The sequence below is a fragment of the Pseudogymnoascus destructans genome, assembly GCF_001641265.1.
Source record: "Pseudogymnoascus destructans isolate 20631-21 unplaced genomic scaffold scaffold_3, whole genome shotgun sequence".
Classification (NCBI taxonomy): Eukaryota; Fungi; Ascomycota; class Leotiomycetes; order Thelebolales; family Thelebolaceae; genus Pseudogymnoascus; species Pseudogymnoascus destructans.
Genome location: NW_020167522.1, coordinates 85,336 through 102,578, shown reverse-complemented (window position 1 = coordinate 102,578; position 17,243 = coordinate 85,336). Strand labels below are relative to the sequence as shown.

General features: G+C 51.5%; 4 protein-coding genes across 4 annotated transcripts; 1 reads left to right on the top strand and 3 right to left on the bottom strand.

Annotated features, from left to right (window-relative positions):
* Positions 1-6,172: 6,172 nt before the first annotated feature.
* On the top strand, positions 6,173-9,991 carry VC83_01354 (uncharacterized protein; the record flags this gene model as incomplete). The annotated part of the gene is made up of 2 exons (XM_024465037.1): positions 6,173-6,433; positions 6,486-9,991. The coding sequence occupies exons 1-2, from the start codon at positions 6,178-6,180 to the stop codon at positions 9,989-9,991; spliced, it is 3,762 nt and encodes a 1,253-aa protein (XP_024327321.1). The 5' UTR covers positions 6,173-6,177.
* Positions 9,992-10,766: 775 nt separating this feature from the next.
* Positions 10,767-11,988, bottom strand: VC83_01353 (uncharacterized protein; the record flags this gene model as incomplete). The annotated part of the gene is made up of 2 exons (XM_024465036.1): positions 10,767-11,359; positions 11,408-11,988. The coding sequence occupies 2 exons, from the start codon at positions 11,986-11,988 to the stop codon at positions 11,263-11,265; spliced, it is 678 nt and encodes a 225-aa protein (XP_024327323.1). The 3' UTR covers positions 10,767-11,262.
* MIP1 (DNA-directed DNA polymerase gamma mip1) lies at positions 11,610-15,959 on the bottom strand. Its single transcript, XM_024465035.1, has 2 exons — positions 15,702-15,959; positions 11,610-15,645 (listed from the first exon to the last, which is right to left on the bottom strand). The coding sequence occupies exons 1-2, from the start codon at positions 15,880-15,882 to the stop codon at positions 12,419-12,421; spliced, it is 3,408 nt and encodes a 1,135-aa protein (XP_024327322.1). The 5' UTR covers positions 15,883-15,959; the 3' UTR covers positions 11,610-12,418.
* Positions 15,960-16,549: 590 nt separating this feature from the next.
* Positions 16,550-17,134, bottom strand: VC83_01351 (uncharacterized protein; the record flags this gene model as incomplete). Its single annotated transcript, XM_024465034.1, has 3 exons — positions 16,550-16,856; positions 16,909-17,004; positions 17,052-17,134. 3 exons carry the CDS (start codon positions 17,132-17,134, stop codon positions 16,550-16,552), a joined length of 486 nt encoding a protein of 161 aa, XP_024327325.1.
* Positions 17,135-17,243: the final 109 nt, after the last annotated feature.

Sequence of the window (17,243 nt, the reverse complement as noted above, 5' to 3'; positions counted from 1 at the left end):
TTTGCACGACTGCAAGTATGTTTATCGAAATGATGAAGCCATTCTAGACCTGTCTCGTTGTTGGTCCATCCATTGCTTGTTGGTTTAATTACCCAATTGTGAGGAAGGCCGCCTTCAGTATACCAACTTGAAAGGTGACATTTCCCTTGAACTACTAAAAACGGAGGGATACTCCCGCCTTCAGCATTCACACAAACAATTGCTGTAGCCCATTCCCGATTGCCAGGCTGAACTGCCTTGCCTCTGCCACGTCGATCGGCGCGCGTAACAACTAAAGCTGAGCTAATAACGCCCATCATGAAGCCCGTCTCGTCAAAGTTGTAGAAATCGCAGTCTTGGATGCCGTACTTTGCTCTCATGTTCTGCACAAGTTGAAACCACGCTCCAATAAGCTCAGGATCTTCGCACAAGGCTCTTTGAAAGTCATAAACGTGATTAAAACGCGTCTTTAACTCGGGGCGGCGTTGTATAAATCGATATGCCCACCGCGTCCCAACGTGCTTTCCCCCACACGATTCAAGGATATAATTTGCCATATCCTCCACACTAGCAGGCTGAGGTGCAAATCCTCTTGCATCCATATCCAATATATTTCGAATAATCACTTCCTCTTCTAGCTCAGTCAATTTATGACTATTGGCTTTGGTTTCGCGTCGAGAAGGTCGGCCGGCCATTCTATCAGTAAGCATAGAATAAGGCACTTTATATAGTATTGATGCAGACCTGCGATTAAGCGATTTACATGTTTGAAGAGCCTCAATAGCTAGAATGATTCGCGCTTCTTGGGTTTGGATTTCCATTGGTAGTTGTGGAGGAAACGCATGTTGAAGTTCGTAGGTAGCTAAGTAGGGAAAAGTTCACGACTCGGTGACATTCACGACTCGGTGTACAACCACGTTATAGTTAGATAGATTAGTAATATAATTAATTCAACATCAATCGAGTGTACCATGCTAGCGCTAGTGTCACATAGTCGAGCTGTGGCATGGATAGTGATCATGTATTGTAATAGATAGGACTTTAGATACTCTTCTATAAGAGTATCTCTATATGTTTATATACTTGTCATACTGACATTCGTTGCACTCAGTTTGCTATCAAACTCAAGAGCAAACTTAGAAATCTCCTCCTCAAACCTACAAGTCACCATACATATCTTGGCTTATCACACCAACAACAGAAGCAATACTACTCAACGATTGCTGCAAACTCTTCTACTACATCTGTTTATGCTACATACATCACAGCATATCATTTGGACACTCATTGAACAAGTTATTAAGAAAATCTCCTCCTTAAGGGGGTGGGCCAATACTACCACATGGCATATCTCTACCAACTAGAGGTGTCATACTGACATTCGTTGCACTCAGTTTGCTATCAAACTCAAGAGCAAACTTAGAAATCTCCTCCTCAAACCTACAAGTCACCATACATATCTTGGCTTATCACACCAACAACAGAAGCAATACTACTCAATGATTGCTGCAAACTCTTCTACTACATCTGTTTATGCTACATACATCACGGCATATCATTTGGACACTCATTGAACAAGTTATTAAGAAAATCTCCTCCTTAAGGGGGTGGGCTAATACTACCACATGGCATATCTCTACCAACTAGAGGCCTAGGAACATGAACGATAGCTCTAGAAGCTTCTACAACCCTCTATGATTCATTACACGTCATCGCTCCTTAGTTACCCACAAGATTGGTTAAGTTATGACATAATTTGTCTATAGGTACTCTGACCTTGGACCTCCTTTTCACTTCCTATAGGCTAGGAACCCAAGAGATGGTTCTATGGGATTCTCTTACATTCACTACATGATTAGCAAGCTAGTTGTGGGTCGCACTTGATTTCTAATACATTTACCAAGCCTGGTTAGTCATGGAAAGTCATGGAAAATGAGAGAACTACACTCCTTTGGCATAAATAGGATTGCCCTTTCCTTAAGAAAGGGCAAGCAGACAATACAGTAAATCGACTAGCACATACTTCTACGTCTTTTCCAAGCTTCCAAGCATTGATCTTGTTATTCTCTGTTTTTGAAAAGTCAGTGAGGTGCTAACCTCTGACTTACCCCTGAGTTCTCAGACTCAACATTTGTTGCAACTTGTCTAAACCACTTCACCACATCATACACCTGATTGCTGCGTTGTGGAATAGTCTAAGCTACAACCCTTTGGCTCTGTTTCCTAAGACAGTGTGTTGTCTTAGTAAATTCATCCCTTCCTTGGGTGGCTAGATTCTCATATCTGGTGCACCCACCATTACAAGAGGCTAGGAACATAAACGATAGCTCTAGAAGCTTCTACAACCCTCTATGATTCATTACACGTCATCGCTCCTTAGTTACCCACAAGATTGGTTAAGTTATGACATAATTTATCTATAGGTACTCTGACCTTGGACCTCCTTTTCACTTCCTATAGGCTAGGAACCCAAGAGATGGTTCTATGGGATTCTCTTACGTTCACTACATGATTAGCAAGCTAGTTGTGGGTCGCACTTGATTTCTAATACATTTACCAAGCCTGGTTAGTCATGGAAAGTCATGGAAAATGAGAGAACTACACTCCTTTGGCATAAATAGGATTGCCCTTTCCTTAAGAAAGGGCAAGCAGGCAATACAGTAAATCGATTATCACATACTTCCACGTCTTTTACAAGCTTCCAAGCATTCATCTTGTTACTCCTTGTTTCTGAAAAGTCAGTGAGGTGTTAACCTCTGACTTACCCCTGAGTTCCCAGACTCAACATTTGTTGCAACTTGTCTGAACCACTTCACTACATCACACACCTGATTGCTGCGTTGTGGAATAGTCTAAGCTACAACCCTTTGGCTCTGTTTCCTAAGACAGTGTGTTGTCTTAGTAAAATCATCCCTTCCTTGGGTGGCTAGATTCTCACATCTGGTGCACCCAACATTACAGCCTCTAGTTGATAGAGATATGTCATGTGTAGTATTAGCCCAGTAACTAAGGAGTGATGTCATGTAATGAATCATAGAGGGTTGTAGAGATATGCTATGTGGTAATATCGGCCCAATAACTAAGGAGCAATGACGTGTAATGAATCATAGAGGGTTGTAGCAATCGTTGAGTAGTATTGCTCTTGTTGTTGGTGTGATAAGCCAAAATATGTATAGTGACTTGTAGGTTTGAGGAGGAGATTTCTAAGTTTGCTCTTGAGTTTGATAGCAAACTGAGTGCAACGAATGTCAGTATGACACATAGCCTCTAACAGGTTAGGTCATGTGGTCCTTGTCCCTATAACCTCTCTATAACTCATCCATTCCTTGTCTTAGCGCTGCTAGTAGAGTAGGCTATAACATCTACACTTAGGACGCGATCTCAAGCACATCTAGGAAGGCAGGAGTGGGTGTCTGCTGTTAAGTGCATCTATATAGATAGAACAGTTATCAACCCCCTCGTTATCTTTAAGGGATAGAATGTCCTATAGAGCTGGATTCCAAAGGAGGTTATAAGCAAATGGCAATGGATTAGAGTAGCTAAAACGTGTTTTGAAGCCCTATGTAAGAGCAAAAGCAACACTTCTAAATAGACAAGTATAACAAAGGCTCTTTATTTACAACAGGTGACATCATTTGTATGGGAAAAGCACCGACCCATATGGAAACTTTATGGCGCTGTACTACGGAGGTTATGTTGATAAGTTTTGTGAGTGGGGGGGTGCATCTTGCGTTTTGCCAAACGCTCTCTCAACCTCGATCCGGACCCTTGACAAAGCAGTGTTAAACTGCTGCTTGTCATCGTCAAGCATCCTCCGGCCTTCTGGATGCTCAAAGGGACAGGAGATGCCGTATGCAGCAGAGTATGCTGGGTCGCCGTAGACAGAAAGGAGGGGATTCCCCTCCATAACCTGTAGATATGTTAGTATAGCTTAAATAGAGAGAGAGAAGGGGAGAGAGAGAGAAGGGGAGAGAGAGAGAAGGGGAGAGAGAGAGAAGGGGGGAGAGAGAGAGAGAGAGCAAGATATACCTTGCGAATAGCTGCTTCGCAGCCAGACTTCCGCCACATAACCCAGTCATTCGTTGGACCAGGAAAGGGGCCAACGAGCGACGAAACCAGCTCATAGGTGTAACAATAGCTTGATAATTCAAGCCATGTTCCCGTTTATGCCCAGAGTATACCTCCCTCTGAGCATCTTGGCCAAGTGGACGGCAATGGCCTCGAAAGGTGCCATCCACAAAGCCCCACCACCGTCCACCCCTCCAACCCGTCTCACACCCGCTGAGAACTCCGCTAGCCGCGAGTATCTTGTTAACTGGTGATGCCAGTGCAAGACTGGACCAAACACCTCCGCCAGCCAGCAGCACACGTCGTTAAAGGCAGTGCAGAGCCAACTCTCCGACCGGCCATAGATGTCGGTGAGAGGGGCCCACCGCCCAGGCGACGAGAGACGGGCGCACAGCACGCACAGAGCTGTCTCCGGATCTGCCTGATAACGGCTTCGCCAGGAGATTTCTCCAAGGCGAAGCAAAGGCGCAAGCTCCCGGATCTCTGCAACTGAAAACCGGAGCCAAACTCGTGCACGTCCGGCGGGCATATTAATGTCCAAAGAAAACTGGTGGTGCAAATATTCATATGGCACTACTCGAGAGAAGCCTGCTGGCGCAGACGCTTGCGTTGATAATGCAAGCATGCTGCCACCACAGCAACAGCAACAGCATCATTGTTATCCTCCTCCTCGCCCTTCTCCTCGTCGTCGCCGTGACCGTGACCCTCCTCCTCCTCGATTGGATGGACATCGAGAGGCTCGATGTCCTCTCGGAGCCAGTCTAGCAGGTCCACCCTTCCCAAGCCCTCATCCAAGCTCTCGGCCGACATCGTCAAAATCTGGCAGCGCTTCCGAGGGCCAGCGACGAGAGAGAAAGTCCAAATGCCACAATGAGGGCGGAGGCTAGCGAATCAGCAGGGGACAGCGACGGGCAACAACTGGTAAGTCAAAGGCGAGACAAAATAGAGAGCCAGAGTAACGACGTACCAGGACACAGGACTTGATTTTGGTCCGTTGGTCTTGTTTTTAGGTGAGAACAGGGTTTATATTGTCTGTTACGGCAAGCGTCAGAGTCACGGGATCAGAGCAGGGGACCCCTGAATTAGTCACGTCGTGCATATGGTCAGGTCAGAGTTGCAAAATTGGTTCTAATTCATATGTGATCCATACATGAGTTTATGCTGTTGTGCACAAATTCTGGGGTCCCATGCTCGATCCACTCATAAGACCTTTTGAACATTACCTCCGTATACCTCCCCTCCCTCCCGCCACCACTCACAGTCGCCTATTAGCCGCCAACGTGCCAATACTTCCGAAACAACCAACCACGCCCGCGAGAACGGCGAAAACGGCGAATCACAGCTTGTACTTTGCTCACTTCGCCCATTTCTTCAAGTGATAGACCCAGCACACCGAGCGTGTTACGCGTATTCCACCGGGCTGGAATACTATAGTCTTTTTGGCTCAGTGGGATGGATGCACACACACTGCAGTGTGCGCACAGCACACACCACTCCCTGCCATGGCGTGCGCTCCCCGTGCATTTCGTGTAGGGGACCGCCCCTGGGTCATCTCTGGGATCCGCCCGCTGAGAATTTCACTCCATACACCCCCAATCGTGCTCCCTGTCCTGCATGAAGTGTGCATACCACGGGCGTCTCACCCGATGCGGCCAATATAGTCCACTCTGTCCACTCACTCTGTCCACTCTGTGATGCCAGAAGATACAGTAATGCGGAGCCGCGGAGGGGACCACGCCCAACCCGTTTCCAAGACTTGGCCAATTCAGTTGGAAATGTTGGAAATAAGGTGGTGGAGTCTCTTCTTGGTGTCAGGGAGATGATCGAGCCTCGTCCACTGTAATATGGCAACTTCCATGATTGCCTGCATATCAATATCAGCCTTTTTCTAGCCAGAGCTTGTTGGCCACAAGCTTGTTGCCTAATCCACGCCCCGACTCTCCTCCCTATATGGCCGCCGAACTGGTCGCTTCAACCTCTCGTCACTCTCATCGTCAAGTGCCCGTAGCGCGCGACAAACCCCAAGCTTTATTGTGATAGCCGCGCCTGATGCAACTCGCCTCCTGAAGTCGCAGCAGCACCAGCTTGAGCCTCCCTCTCCCACGCTCATCCCTAGCCTGCTACGCGACGATGAGCAGCCTCGCCGAAGCCTCCCAACGGCGCCGCCAGAATCTCAACCCCCTCGCGACGCAGCTGGGACCGCCGCCGCCGCAGTTCCAGGCCCCGAACTCAGCTGTCAGTCTGAGCTCGCCTTTTCACCACCAGACGCCTTATTCACCTGCCAGCGGTGTGAGGCAGTACAATCCGCAGCAATGGGGTGGTGCGCAGACGGGGTATTCGCCTGATAATGGGCGGTATTCACCGTCTCCTTCAGATGTGGTTATGGGTATGTTAGCTTCCTATAAATTCAATGCGCTGTGGCTGATATTGTGATGTAGCACCTGCCCCTCCACCTTACTCGCCGCCTCGAAGCCATAACAGCGCGACTACTTTCTCCCCGCTAGACTCGGCCACCTCGGCGTCACCGCTAAACCGCGGTAGCCCTGGAGGCGCCGCATACAGACCATCGCCAGAAGTGACTGCGGCTGCCTTCCCACCCCCTCCTCCGATATCGCGAACAAGATCGAGGGATAGAGCACAACCACTTCTCAGTCATCTTGGAAATGTCTTCCACCGCAAGCCGACAACACCAGAAGTGCCGGAGCCGTCGCAACGCGGATCGATAGATATAAGCAGAGACCTGCCGTCGTCGTCTAGGCCACGCGGGTCGGTTGATATAAGAGACCAGCCACCATCCCACAGGCCCCCGCCACTTAATTTGGAGCCGTCTACAGAGGCATTCTCCGCCGCTGTTGCTGAGCAGAGGCCTCCAGCCTCCAGACGTGCGGTTTCAGCAAGCGCAATCGGAACTCCTACCGGCGCAGCTTCTCGTTCGCGCAATTCTTCGACGTCGAGATGGAAACCAGGGATGCCACTACCACCTCCTCCGCCAGGGCCACCCCCGCAATCGAGTTCCAGGTCGCAAAGTCTATCACGTCCAGAGGGCGTTGACCCGGTTGTGTCGCCGCCGACGCGCAGACCGGCGCCTATTTCTACGTTGGGCCCTGTTCCCCCTACGCCTGCGGGTTGGGTAGACAGCCCGCGAATGGTACCAGGCGCACCACGACCACGGTCACCACTCCCTCCCGGTGCGCTACACATCGACACATCGAGTGTCAGCTCGTGCGGCCACACGGAGTCGAATTCCGGGTCCAGCTCGTCCGGATTAACAAGAGCACATGCGGTTCGAGGCGAGCCAAAGAGTATTCGAGAGCGGAGGAGCGAGAGTAGATCCGGCAAGGCTGTTGCGATTGAAGAGCCCTCGAACAACCCCTGGGCCGAGGCCATCACCCCCGCTGACATCGTCGTGCCACCCATGACCGTGCTTGGCAGGCGCCCAGAGGTTACAAAATCGAACCCCTCGAGTGCACGCTCGTTCCATAACCAGGACACCCCGAACTTCTCCAGGACACCCAACTACCAAAGCCAGAATACGCCGAATTCGTCGCGGACACTCAGCCACGTTACGCATCGGTTGGCGGATATCCAACAGCCCGAGTCCCGCGGCTCAACGCCCCAGCCACTGAACTCTACGAACCGCACCGAAGCACCTACGCCGCCGTTCTCGCCGGCACAGTATCCGTCACAAAACTCGTATCAAGGACATAACCCGAATATACCACCCAAGTCTCTCCCAACACCACCGCCGATCTCGCATCGTCGCGCGGACAGCTCGCCTCGGCCGATCTCGCACATCCTACACACGCCGTTAAAGGACCAGGGTATGCCAGCGCCATTGTCGCCGAAGCGCGCGCCGTCTCGTCAGTTGCCATCACCAGCAGCTGAGAGTTTCAGCCACGAGGCACTGCAGCGGCATGAGCAATTCATCCTGCGCGAGGCGTCAGCTGCCACAGACGAGGAGCGCATCCGGCTCTTTGCCGATTTCATCGTTTCCGAATCGCGTATCCGACGGAAGTTATACACCTCAGCCATCGATGCGATGGGATCAGAGGTGCTAGAGCTGACGCGCGACCTGTTCCGGCCGTATACGCACTCGAAGCGGAGCTCGTTTGGGTCGCATTCCAATACTGCGGAGCATAAGGGGTTGAGCGGCCTGCCACCGCTACAGACGGGACCGATTGATTCTGCGCCGTCGTCGGCGTCGAGTATGGGGTCTGCGGGGCCGGGGTCGAGGCCGGAGTCAACGTGGTGGACGGGGTATATGCCATCGCTGTCGCCGATTCCAAGTATGAGCGCGAGTCAGGCTCAGGAGGAGTCGAGTTCAAGGGGTAGGCCGTCGAGTAGATGGTGGGAGGTGGGTCGATCTGGCTCGGGGGGGTCGCCGACAGTGTTAGAGCGGTCGAAGAGAGAGTCAAAGTACATGGGAATGCCGCGGGAGTTGCGTGAGTCGCTGCAATGGGAGGGGAACGGAAATTCGACACCCTCACAGCCACCGCAGTCGTCTCCAAAAGCAGGTCCAAGTAACTACGCCTCCTACGGCCCAGACGAATACCCCCCCGAAAAAACAGGCTGGCACGACGAAGGTCCCACCTCCCCCCCCAACAAAACACCCACAAACCACTTCAACCACTCCCCCGCCCCTCCCACCTCCAACCCGCGCCACCTCGACGTCTCGCGCCTCGTCACCCTCCCCCCGCCATACCCCCGCCACCACCCCGCCGTCAACAACAACCACCCCGACCTAACCGAGATCCGCACCTCCGTGCGCCAACTCAGCAAATTCACCGACGTCGAAGCTACTAAAGCGTCTTTCCTAACCGACGACGAGCAGGCGCGCCATGTGGCATGCGCAGCAGCCACGCAGCGCAGACAAGCACTTCGCGCTACTATCGTGCGCGATATCGAGGCGGGGAGTATGACGTATGCGGACGCCGCGAAGGCGGAGGCTGATGCTGCGGCTACGGAGAACGAGCACACGAAAGCTACATCCAAAGCCTCATTTGAGCGCTTCCAAACCGCCGTCGTGGCGCCGGTGAATGACCTCCTCATGGAGCGCGTCCACACCTGTACAACCCTCTTCGAACAGCTCCGAAGCCAGCTCTTTGACGACGCGCGCGCGCAGGATCCGACTGCCACGCAGGAGGAGGGCGATGAGCAGCCTGAGCTACTGGAGAAATTGACGCTGTTGAAGTGGATCTTTGAGGCGCGCGAGCAGCTGCATGCTGAGTTGTATGATTTGCTATCTGATCGCAATGATCGGTACAGGGATATGGTGATTGAACCCTACCGGCTCGCGGGACGGGGCGACAAGGTCGTAGGCGCTGAGCGTTTCTTCGCGGACGACGCGGGGAAGCGACGCGTGGAGTTCGCGCAGGGGGCGTTGGGAAGGACGATGGAGTTTATGGATGTTGTGGAGGCAAATGTGGTGAGGGGGGTGGAGGTGCAACTTAGTGCGTTCTGGGACATTGCGCCGGGGCTAAGGAGTATCCTTGATAAGATCCCTGGGATTGTGACGAGGGAATTCAGAATACAGATCCCGGCGGGGGAGTATGATGAGAACCCCGCCTACCACGAGTGGCCGATGCAGTACCTCTACAGCCTCCTCGAGCACGGCGGGAGGAGCACATACCAGTTCATCGAGAGCCAGACGAACCTACTCTGCTTGTTACATGAGGTTAAGACGGCTGTTACGGCGGCGCGGGCGCGGGCGCAGGAGAGCGAGCGCGTTGCGGGCGGGGAGGGGGCGGAGGTGGTGCGCGGGGAGGTGGCGGAGGAGAGTGAGGCGGAGGGGAGGACGTTGACGGATGATTTGAAGGAGAAGGTTAGGTGTGTGGAGGAGCAGTGGGAGAGTGCGTTGGGGGGGGAGCTGGGGCAGGTGAAGGGGAGGGTGAGGGTGTTTTTGGAGATGGAAGGGGGGTGGGAGGGGATGGAGGAGGCGGCGTAGGGGGGTGTGAGATATGGGGCAGGTGTTAGATTCGTGTATATAAGACGGCGCTGGAGCGGGTTCAGTTTGTGAGATGTGCGATGGAGGGGAGGGAGGTAATATGCTATATATGCTTTGGATACCCATTACATTACAGCCTTTGTGTGGCCGGGAATGGTAGTTTACGTTTGGACAAAACAATATGTTATGTAGTTCTTCTGTTGTCTCATGATCGTGCGTGCGTGTAGTAGTGTAGCCTTTGAGACCCAACCGTCCCCGCCAGTCCTGCTAATGTCCAGCGCCCTCTGTAATGAAGACCAACCCCCCTTTTAAGACAAACATGACCGGCCGGGTTAATTGAATCCCGTTGTTGCGCAAATCTGTTCGCCTCTAGACAGGTTTTGCGCAAAGTGGCAAGGGGGTCGGCTTCACGTTGACCCGATGAGCAGGCAAGGCTAGTCTAGGCGCGTGTAGAGTAATAGGGGGGGTGGCTTTGTGTGGTCTAGCACATCTTTGTGCTAGAAACCTGCCGTGTAACAGGTTAGTTAGGGGCTCTTGGATTGAAATCCTAGGGGGAGACAGGGTCGCATAGGGGCTTTTAGACGCTGAAAGGACACGGTCATTTAGGGGCTTTTGGGCGAGCATGTGCTAGAATCTATGGAGTTACAGGGTCTCTTGTGCTTTGTGCGCAAATCTATCTAGCTTAAGGTGAATTTGCGCAATATCTTTAGATGGCTTCATTTTTTCTTTAGCAGGGCTGATGAATGACCCCGTCTCGCAGACGGCATCTATCACTTTGAGCGGTGTATACGGGCTATACTTTGTGATTACGGAACAACTAACTGCTCCCAGAAGACTTGATATGGGCCGATCAGGTGAACCTGAGGCCGGTTTTGCGCAAATTGGCATATTTCTATATGAATTTGCGCCAGGACCACGGATGGATTCATTTTGTCTGGCAGGACTGATGCTTGGTTTCATGGGGATACACCTAACATGTCTATGCCACAAACAAGGCCCAGCATCAGTCTTTGCTCAAACAATCGTTCTCCATCAGTTCCAGCAAACGGCCAGCTAATGATTGCCAGACCTTCCAATGACGAATTTAAGAACACCAGCTGCCAAACTATATATAAAAGGATATATGCCACGTGCTCTCCCTCTTGACTTGCTCGGTTATTATATGAGAATATCATATAGTATGCCACATACCTTCTATATCATACAACAACTCCATGATTGTTGATGTCCCAACCCAAACGCCAAATCCATCCATCCTTTTCCAACCCACCTCACGGCAACCTCTCATCAAAAGACCTCACCGTATCCAACAACTCCCTAATCCTCTCATCCTGCCTATTCGCCCTCTCCTCCCCATCCGCCAACCTACTACACAAAGTCAGCATCCCCTCCCCCCCCCTCCCAAAAGGCACTTACGAAGAAACCATAGCCAACTGCGCAAACAGTACCCTGTTCCCCAACGCATCCCTCTGCCTCACCAGCTCCAACGCCTTCGTCCTAACCGGCAACCAATAAACCCCAATCCTCGTCCTCCTCCACCACCTCTTCGCGCCTCCCCCCCACCCACCCCCCTGCCCCTCCCCCTGCCACTCCCTCCAGCTCCCCTCCGCCCTAACCTCCACCGCCGTCACCATCTCCAACAACCTCTCCTCCAGCGTCCCAAGCTGATCAAGCACAAAAACATACATCTCCGTCTCCCTCTGCCTCCCCCTCCCCTTCTCCCTCCACGCTAGGTCCTTATCCAAAAAAAACCCATCGAAACTCCCCCGCGTCCGGTCCTGGGCGTCCCGCTGCGTGGCGACCAGGTCGTGGATCCATTCTGACTCGGTTTTGTACCAGCTTAGAGCGGTTTTGACGCGCGAGTACTCGGTGTCGGCGGTGCGGATGGCGGAGATGCGGAGCCAGATTGTGGCGGTTATGGCGACGAGGAAGGTGAGGATCCCGGTGATGGAGGAGGTGATGGAGAGGGGGGAGTCGTTGTTGTCGGTGGTGGACATGGCACGTGATGCATGTGTGCTGCGATTGGGGGTGCGTGGAGCTGGGCGTGGGAGGGGGGACGAAGCCTGCGTCTGTGTATTTACTTTAGGACACTTGCATCGAAGTGTTCCTTCCGCAAGGCATGTCAGCCTGGATGTGGCTGAGCGATGTTGATCCCAACAAGCTTAGTATCACGTGAAATCGCATTGAGAAAGGCCAGCCGGAACAAACTACGAGCATTACAGTTTTCATTATAGACGTCCCGTCGTCTTTTGTTTGCAGCCCGCTATTCCCAATCAAATATACAACACACTATTCCCACACAAGAAGCGCCGCCGTCCCGCTCCGCTCCACCCTGCCAACAACGCTCGTATACGCCAGTTCCCGTTCCCATCCTGTACAATTGTGTTCCCCCGACATATGAAAGCTTACATCTGATATGATAGTGTGTTACCAGCGGTGTGTGGGTTTATACCGCGGCGGCATCTGTTCTTCCCACGGGTAGTGCTGCTGTTTCTTCCTCGTGTCCTTCCTGAAGTTGCTCTCTAGCAAGTCCGTGATATTAAGTGGCTCCTCCATTAATTCCGCGTGCGCCTGGTATGGCAGGATCTTGCGAGCGCGTGTTTGCTTCGGCTTCGCGGTCTTCTCGTCGGCGTCGAGGACTTTACGTTGGACTTTGACGATCTCTTTTAGTTCGTTCTCGTCAGCTGTGATTTGCGCTTTGAGGAAGCTGAGGTTGGCCTTCTCTAGTGCCTCCATCACGGGTTGGCGATGGGTGTACTTGATGCCGTCGAGCTTTGGTGCGTCGGTCGGCTGGATGCTCGGTTCCAGTTTTGCTAGCGAGCCCTTGGCAAGGAGCTGCATTATGTCCATCGACTCTCCGTGGGGGATTTTAGTTGGGTGCGAGGGTGTGATGCAGTCCATATCCACTTCCTTGCGGAGAACGTGGTCGATGTCGATGGCCGAGAAGTAAGCACAGGACTGGGGAAGGTCATTGATGCCCATTTGCTGAGAGAACATGGCTCGAGTCCAGACGTTGGACACTTGCAAAGCCATTGCGGCTCTGTATTTATCCTCCTCGCGGACCAGGTACCTGATTTCGTCGTGGACAGTGATTGCGAGTCTGGCATCGATGTTGAACAGACGAATCAGGTAGTCCATCGATATTATCAGAAGGTGCAGATAGTCGACACCAGACGATTGAATCGCCCAATTGATCCTCGACGTCATGAAGCCACCTTTGTTGATGAATCGACTCATCAATGCTTCCGTAATTCCTGCTCCGAGGACTGGAGTCCGCGGCCTCTCTTGCTCAGCAAATTCTTCGAGCTTATTAAAGACAAAGCTCTCGGTTCCTCCACGCCAGAAAGGCCTCTTGTGTAACGCCTTCCGGTTAGTCTTGGCTCCCTTGGTCTCCTTATACAGAGCCGTGGCAACCTTTGTGGTTTCTGCTTCCGATAATCCGGGGTTGAACTGTCTGAGTAGAGTAGACGCAAACTTGAGACCAGCTCCGTAGATACGCCCATAATTGAACACCTTGGCATCGTTCCTGGTAATGCCCAAGATTGAAGCAGTCCTCGAATGCAAATCAGTTCCAGCTGCTTTGGTGCCTTCCAGGGTCATGAATCCCAAGGCATTCCCACCATGTAACTTGAACTGAGCATCACCGACTAGACTGGCAATCCAAAGCTCTTCAGAGTCCACATCAGCTCCCACAAAGCAATATCCTGGCGGCGCCTTAACCATCGACTTCAATTCCGATCCGACTCGATTTGCCTTGGCATTACTTGCTGTAAGCCAAGTATTCTCGACAGCTCGTCTTGTCACCGTGCCCATAGGGATAACTTGTGGCAGAATGTAGCCAGTGTCGTTAGATGCTTGTCCCTTGGCTGGCTTTTGAAGATCAGCATCATATACTACCATCTGTGACATGATACGATCTCTTGCGCTTATCCAGTAGGAGCACGAAGCGTTCATCTCAAGGGCCTCTTTTGCGTACGAGTACTCCGATGATAGGATGCCCTTTTCGAAATATGACATGTAGCTCTTCGCCATCGGGTTTGCACACCGTGCCGTTGGCCCATCCTTATGCGGGATCTTGTAAAAAACGCCGCCCGTATCGTCTCTCAGTGCTATATCTTTCTCGTCAAACTCGGTGCACCTCTGCATCTGCAACTCCTTATACTTCTGAGATTCTGCAACCGGCACCCGGAATGTCCAGCCGTATTTATCAGACCAAAACAATGGGTGTCCACCCCATGCCAATCGAAGCAGGAGCGGGGCAACTCTGGTCCTGACAGTCAAGTTGATTGGCGCATCAGCCTTGGCGAAAAGGCCCTTATACCACGCTGGCATACCTGGCATCTTTTGCCGTGCCGCTGGTCTTGGAGGGTCATTCTTCTTCTTGCCCTTTACCATTTTGATTTCTTGGCCGGACCAGTCCAGTTGGCGCAACCACGGGTCATTGCTCCACTTCTCCTCATCTCCTTTAATCTCCAGGGCCTTCTCAGTCAGTGCGATTAGGCGTTCCTGGACGGAATCAGAGAGCTTGAGATATGTAGCTTCTGCATTGGCGATATATGACTCCCACGACTTGTCAACTGGGAGGATGACAGACGACAGATGTCTCAATGCAGCGAAGCTCACGGGGTGAGGGCATGTCGCGAGGAAATTGGGGAAGACGATTTTGTACACACGATGTGTGATGGAGACATCCGCAGCACAGTAATCCAACAGCTCGTCCAGTTTGCCTCGAATGCCAGCGCGGTCGAGCTCTCCAAAACTATCTCGTTGGGCCTTGTCAATGGTGACATCCAAATGAAACTTGGCGACATCTCGTAGAGAATTAACTGAGCTTCTGCCCACCCACAGCTCCTCCTCTTCTTCAGTGAGGCCCCTATCGCCTAAAAGGGCGGCCAATTCGATGTTATCGGTCTCGTGTGCGATTTTATCTCGTAGCTCTCGGTTTTTTCTGTGCTTCATCCAGGTTGGTCGTTGCCTGGAGCACATTCCATTAACGGCAACGTGTAGCGACATGGTGTCGAGAAAGAAGTTCTTCGACTGGTTTATAGAGTATTCCTCTGCGATACGGGCTCTGTCGTAGCCAATGTTATGGCCAACAATTATCCGGTGGTGTTGTGGATCCCCAAGAGGTATCAGGTGTCTGTCGGATTCCGACTCTCCAAGCAACCAAGGCGATAACCAGGCATACCAGGCAGTGGGACTGACTGCGCATGCCATGACGGCATACGAACTCTCCTTCCACATAACTTCGGTGTCGAAACATAACATCTCCTCGTTCGGCGCATCCACTACTTCGGTCCTCCCATCACTATAGTACTTCGTCCAGCCGCTTCGATGCACCCATTTCCGCGGTTTGGGTGGACCGTTTGCCTTTGTAAACTGGTTTGCATAACCAAAGTATGGTTCCCCAGCATCCGTGCCTAGTTTATAGAAGTGCTCATCAAGGGTTTCGCCTTGGAGTAGTGGTAAATCGAACGATATCGGCGGGTTATCGTCTGTATTCTTGCCAAGGAGCTCGTGTCGTTGCAAATGATCTCTCGAAAGCTCGACAAGTTCTTTTGGCGCTGCAACTGACGGTCCCGGGAATATTTGGGAGTGGACATGGCTACTAAGTTGCTGCACCCCTATTTCATTAAAACGGGGGTTTGAAGTCTCTGCGCGAAGTCGTTAGTAGGGTGTACAATACTACCATCGCGTGCGCAATACATACTGGCAAGGGAAGATGTGCTCTTCGTCTGGTCATCTTCTGAAATGGCTCCATCTGTTGCGAATCCGCGTCGTACCGCGCCGCGACTGAGATGTGTGGTTTCATCCCGCGCCTTGAGCTTTGCGAGCCTAACGAAGCTGGCGCATGGTCGACTCGAATATCCAGCGCGTGTTGGGAGAAGCATACTATATGCGACGTGTCATGCTCATGACTCCTTCCTGCCCATATGTTGTCGATATTGCAATCTTACATCGGTCGATGATGCGGGCGTGCCACTATCGAGCTACTTTGAGTAATATTGCACCAAATCCACGTTAGCGTCGCTTACGTTACAATCCCGAATGTGGGGGTATCGAATATCGGAGGAGAATGAAAATGAAAATGAGAATGTTCGCAGAGCAAAGCCAGGAAATGCATCCCCCCCGAAAAAAGGACACAAAAGAGAGCAAGAAAATAATTTTTCCAACGTGAGGATATAACCAATATTATTAAATTTAAGGCAGATTTATGCTACTTTTTTTTAAGAGAACAGCCAGACGACGTTTTAGTCTATGAGAATCACGATGAGGAACATTTAATTCACATAAGCATTTGTTTGTCGATAAAGATAGAGTGTGTGGATAATTGATGTATATTGTATCATTTATATTTTAACTATTGCTACCTCTGGCAATCTTTGAGCCTTCAAGCGCCTTAGATCGCCAGCTGTTCCACACCTATCCCATCTGCAAATGCAGCTGGGAAATTCTTCATCTGGTCTTCTATCCTTCTCTTCTTCTCAAGAAACTGCACGCCAGCACCATCAAGTCTCAATTGGCCGGTTTCCCTCATCGTCTGATAGTCCTCCCTCTTCACCTTCGTGAATCCCCAGTTCCTGCTAACGACCACCTTCTGCTGGCCGGGGAACTTGTACATGGCTTCTTCAGCGCCGTCTTAGCCTGGAGCTCACAACGGTCGATCGTTCTCATCAAAATCAGGATCTGGTTGACCCTAACGCGAGCAACGATACCGGCGGGTTTACCCCATGCGCCACGCATACCCTGTTGCAGACGATCTGCACCAGCACAAGCCAACATCTTGTTCATACGGATGACGTGGTAAGGGTGTGTGCGAATGCGAAGGTGGAAAGTCTCCTTGCCGGAGTTCTTGACCATATATCTAGTTTTATGTTAGTTGTTGTTCAATTGATGAGATAGGAAGGGATGCTTACTTGTTGGCTTGGATACGGGCCGCCTCGAGGGCCTTGGAGGAAACCTGCTCATTTTGGGTCGGCAACTCCGCGGTTGTGTCTGGATTTTGGGAAGGGCTGGTGCGATTAGTATTTGATGAAGCATTGGAATAGGAAGCACTTACTTTATTCTTGCAGTAGCGGTAGCACCGCGCTGGCCTACGCATTGTGACGGTTTATGTGTGTATACTGGAAGGTGTGTTTTCATAACGCACTCAATGGAGTGTACTAGTACGTATAGAGGTATTCAGAAGCCAAGGCATAAGCGTAGAAAATATAAAAGAAATAAAGCATATTAGGGACGGATGGCGAATGAT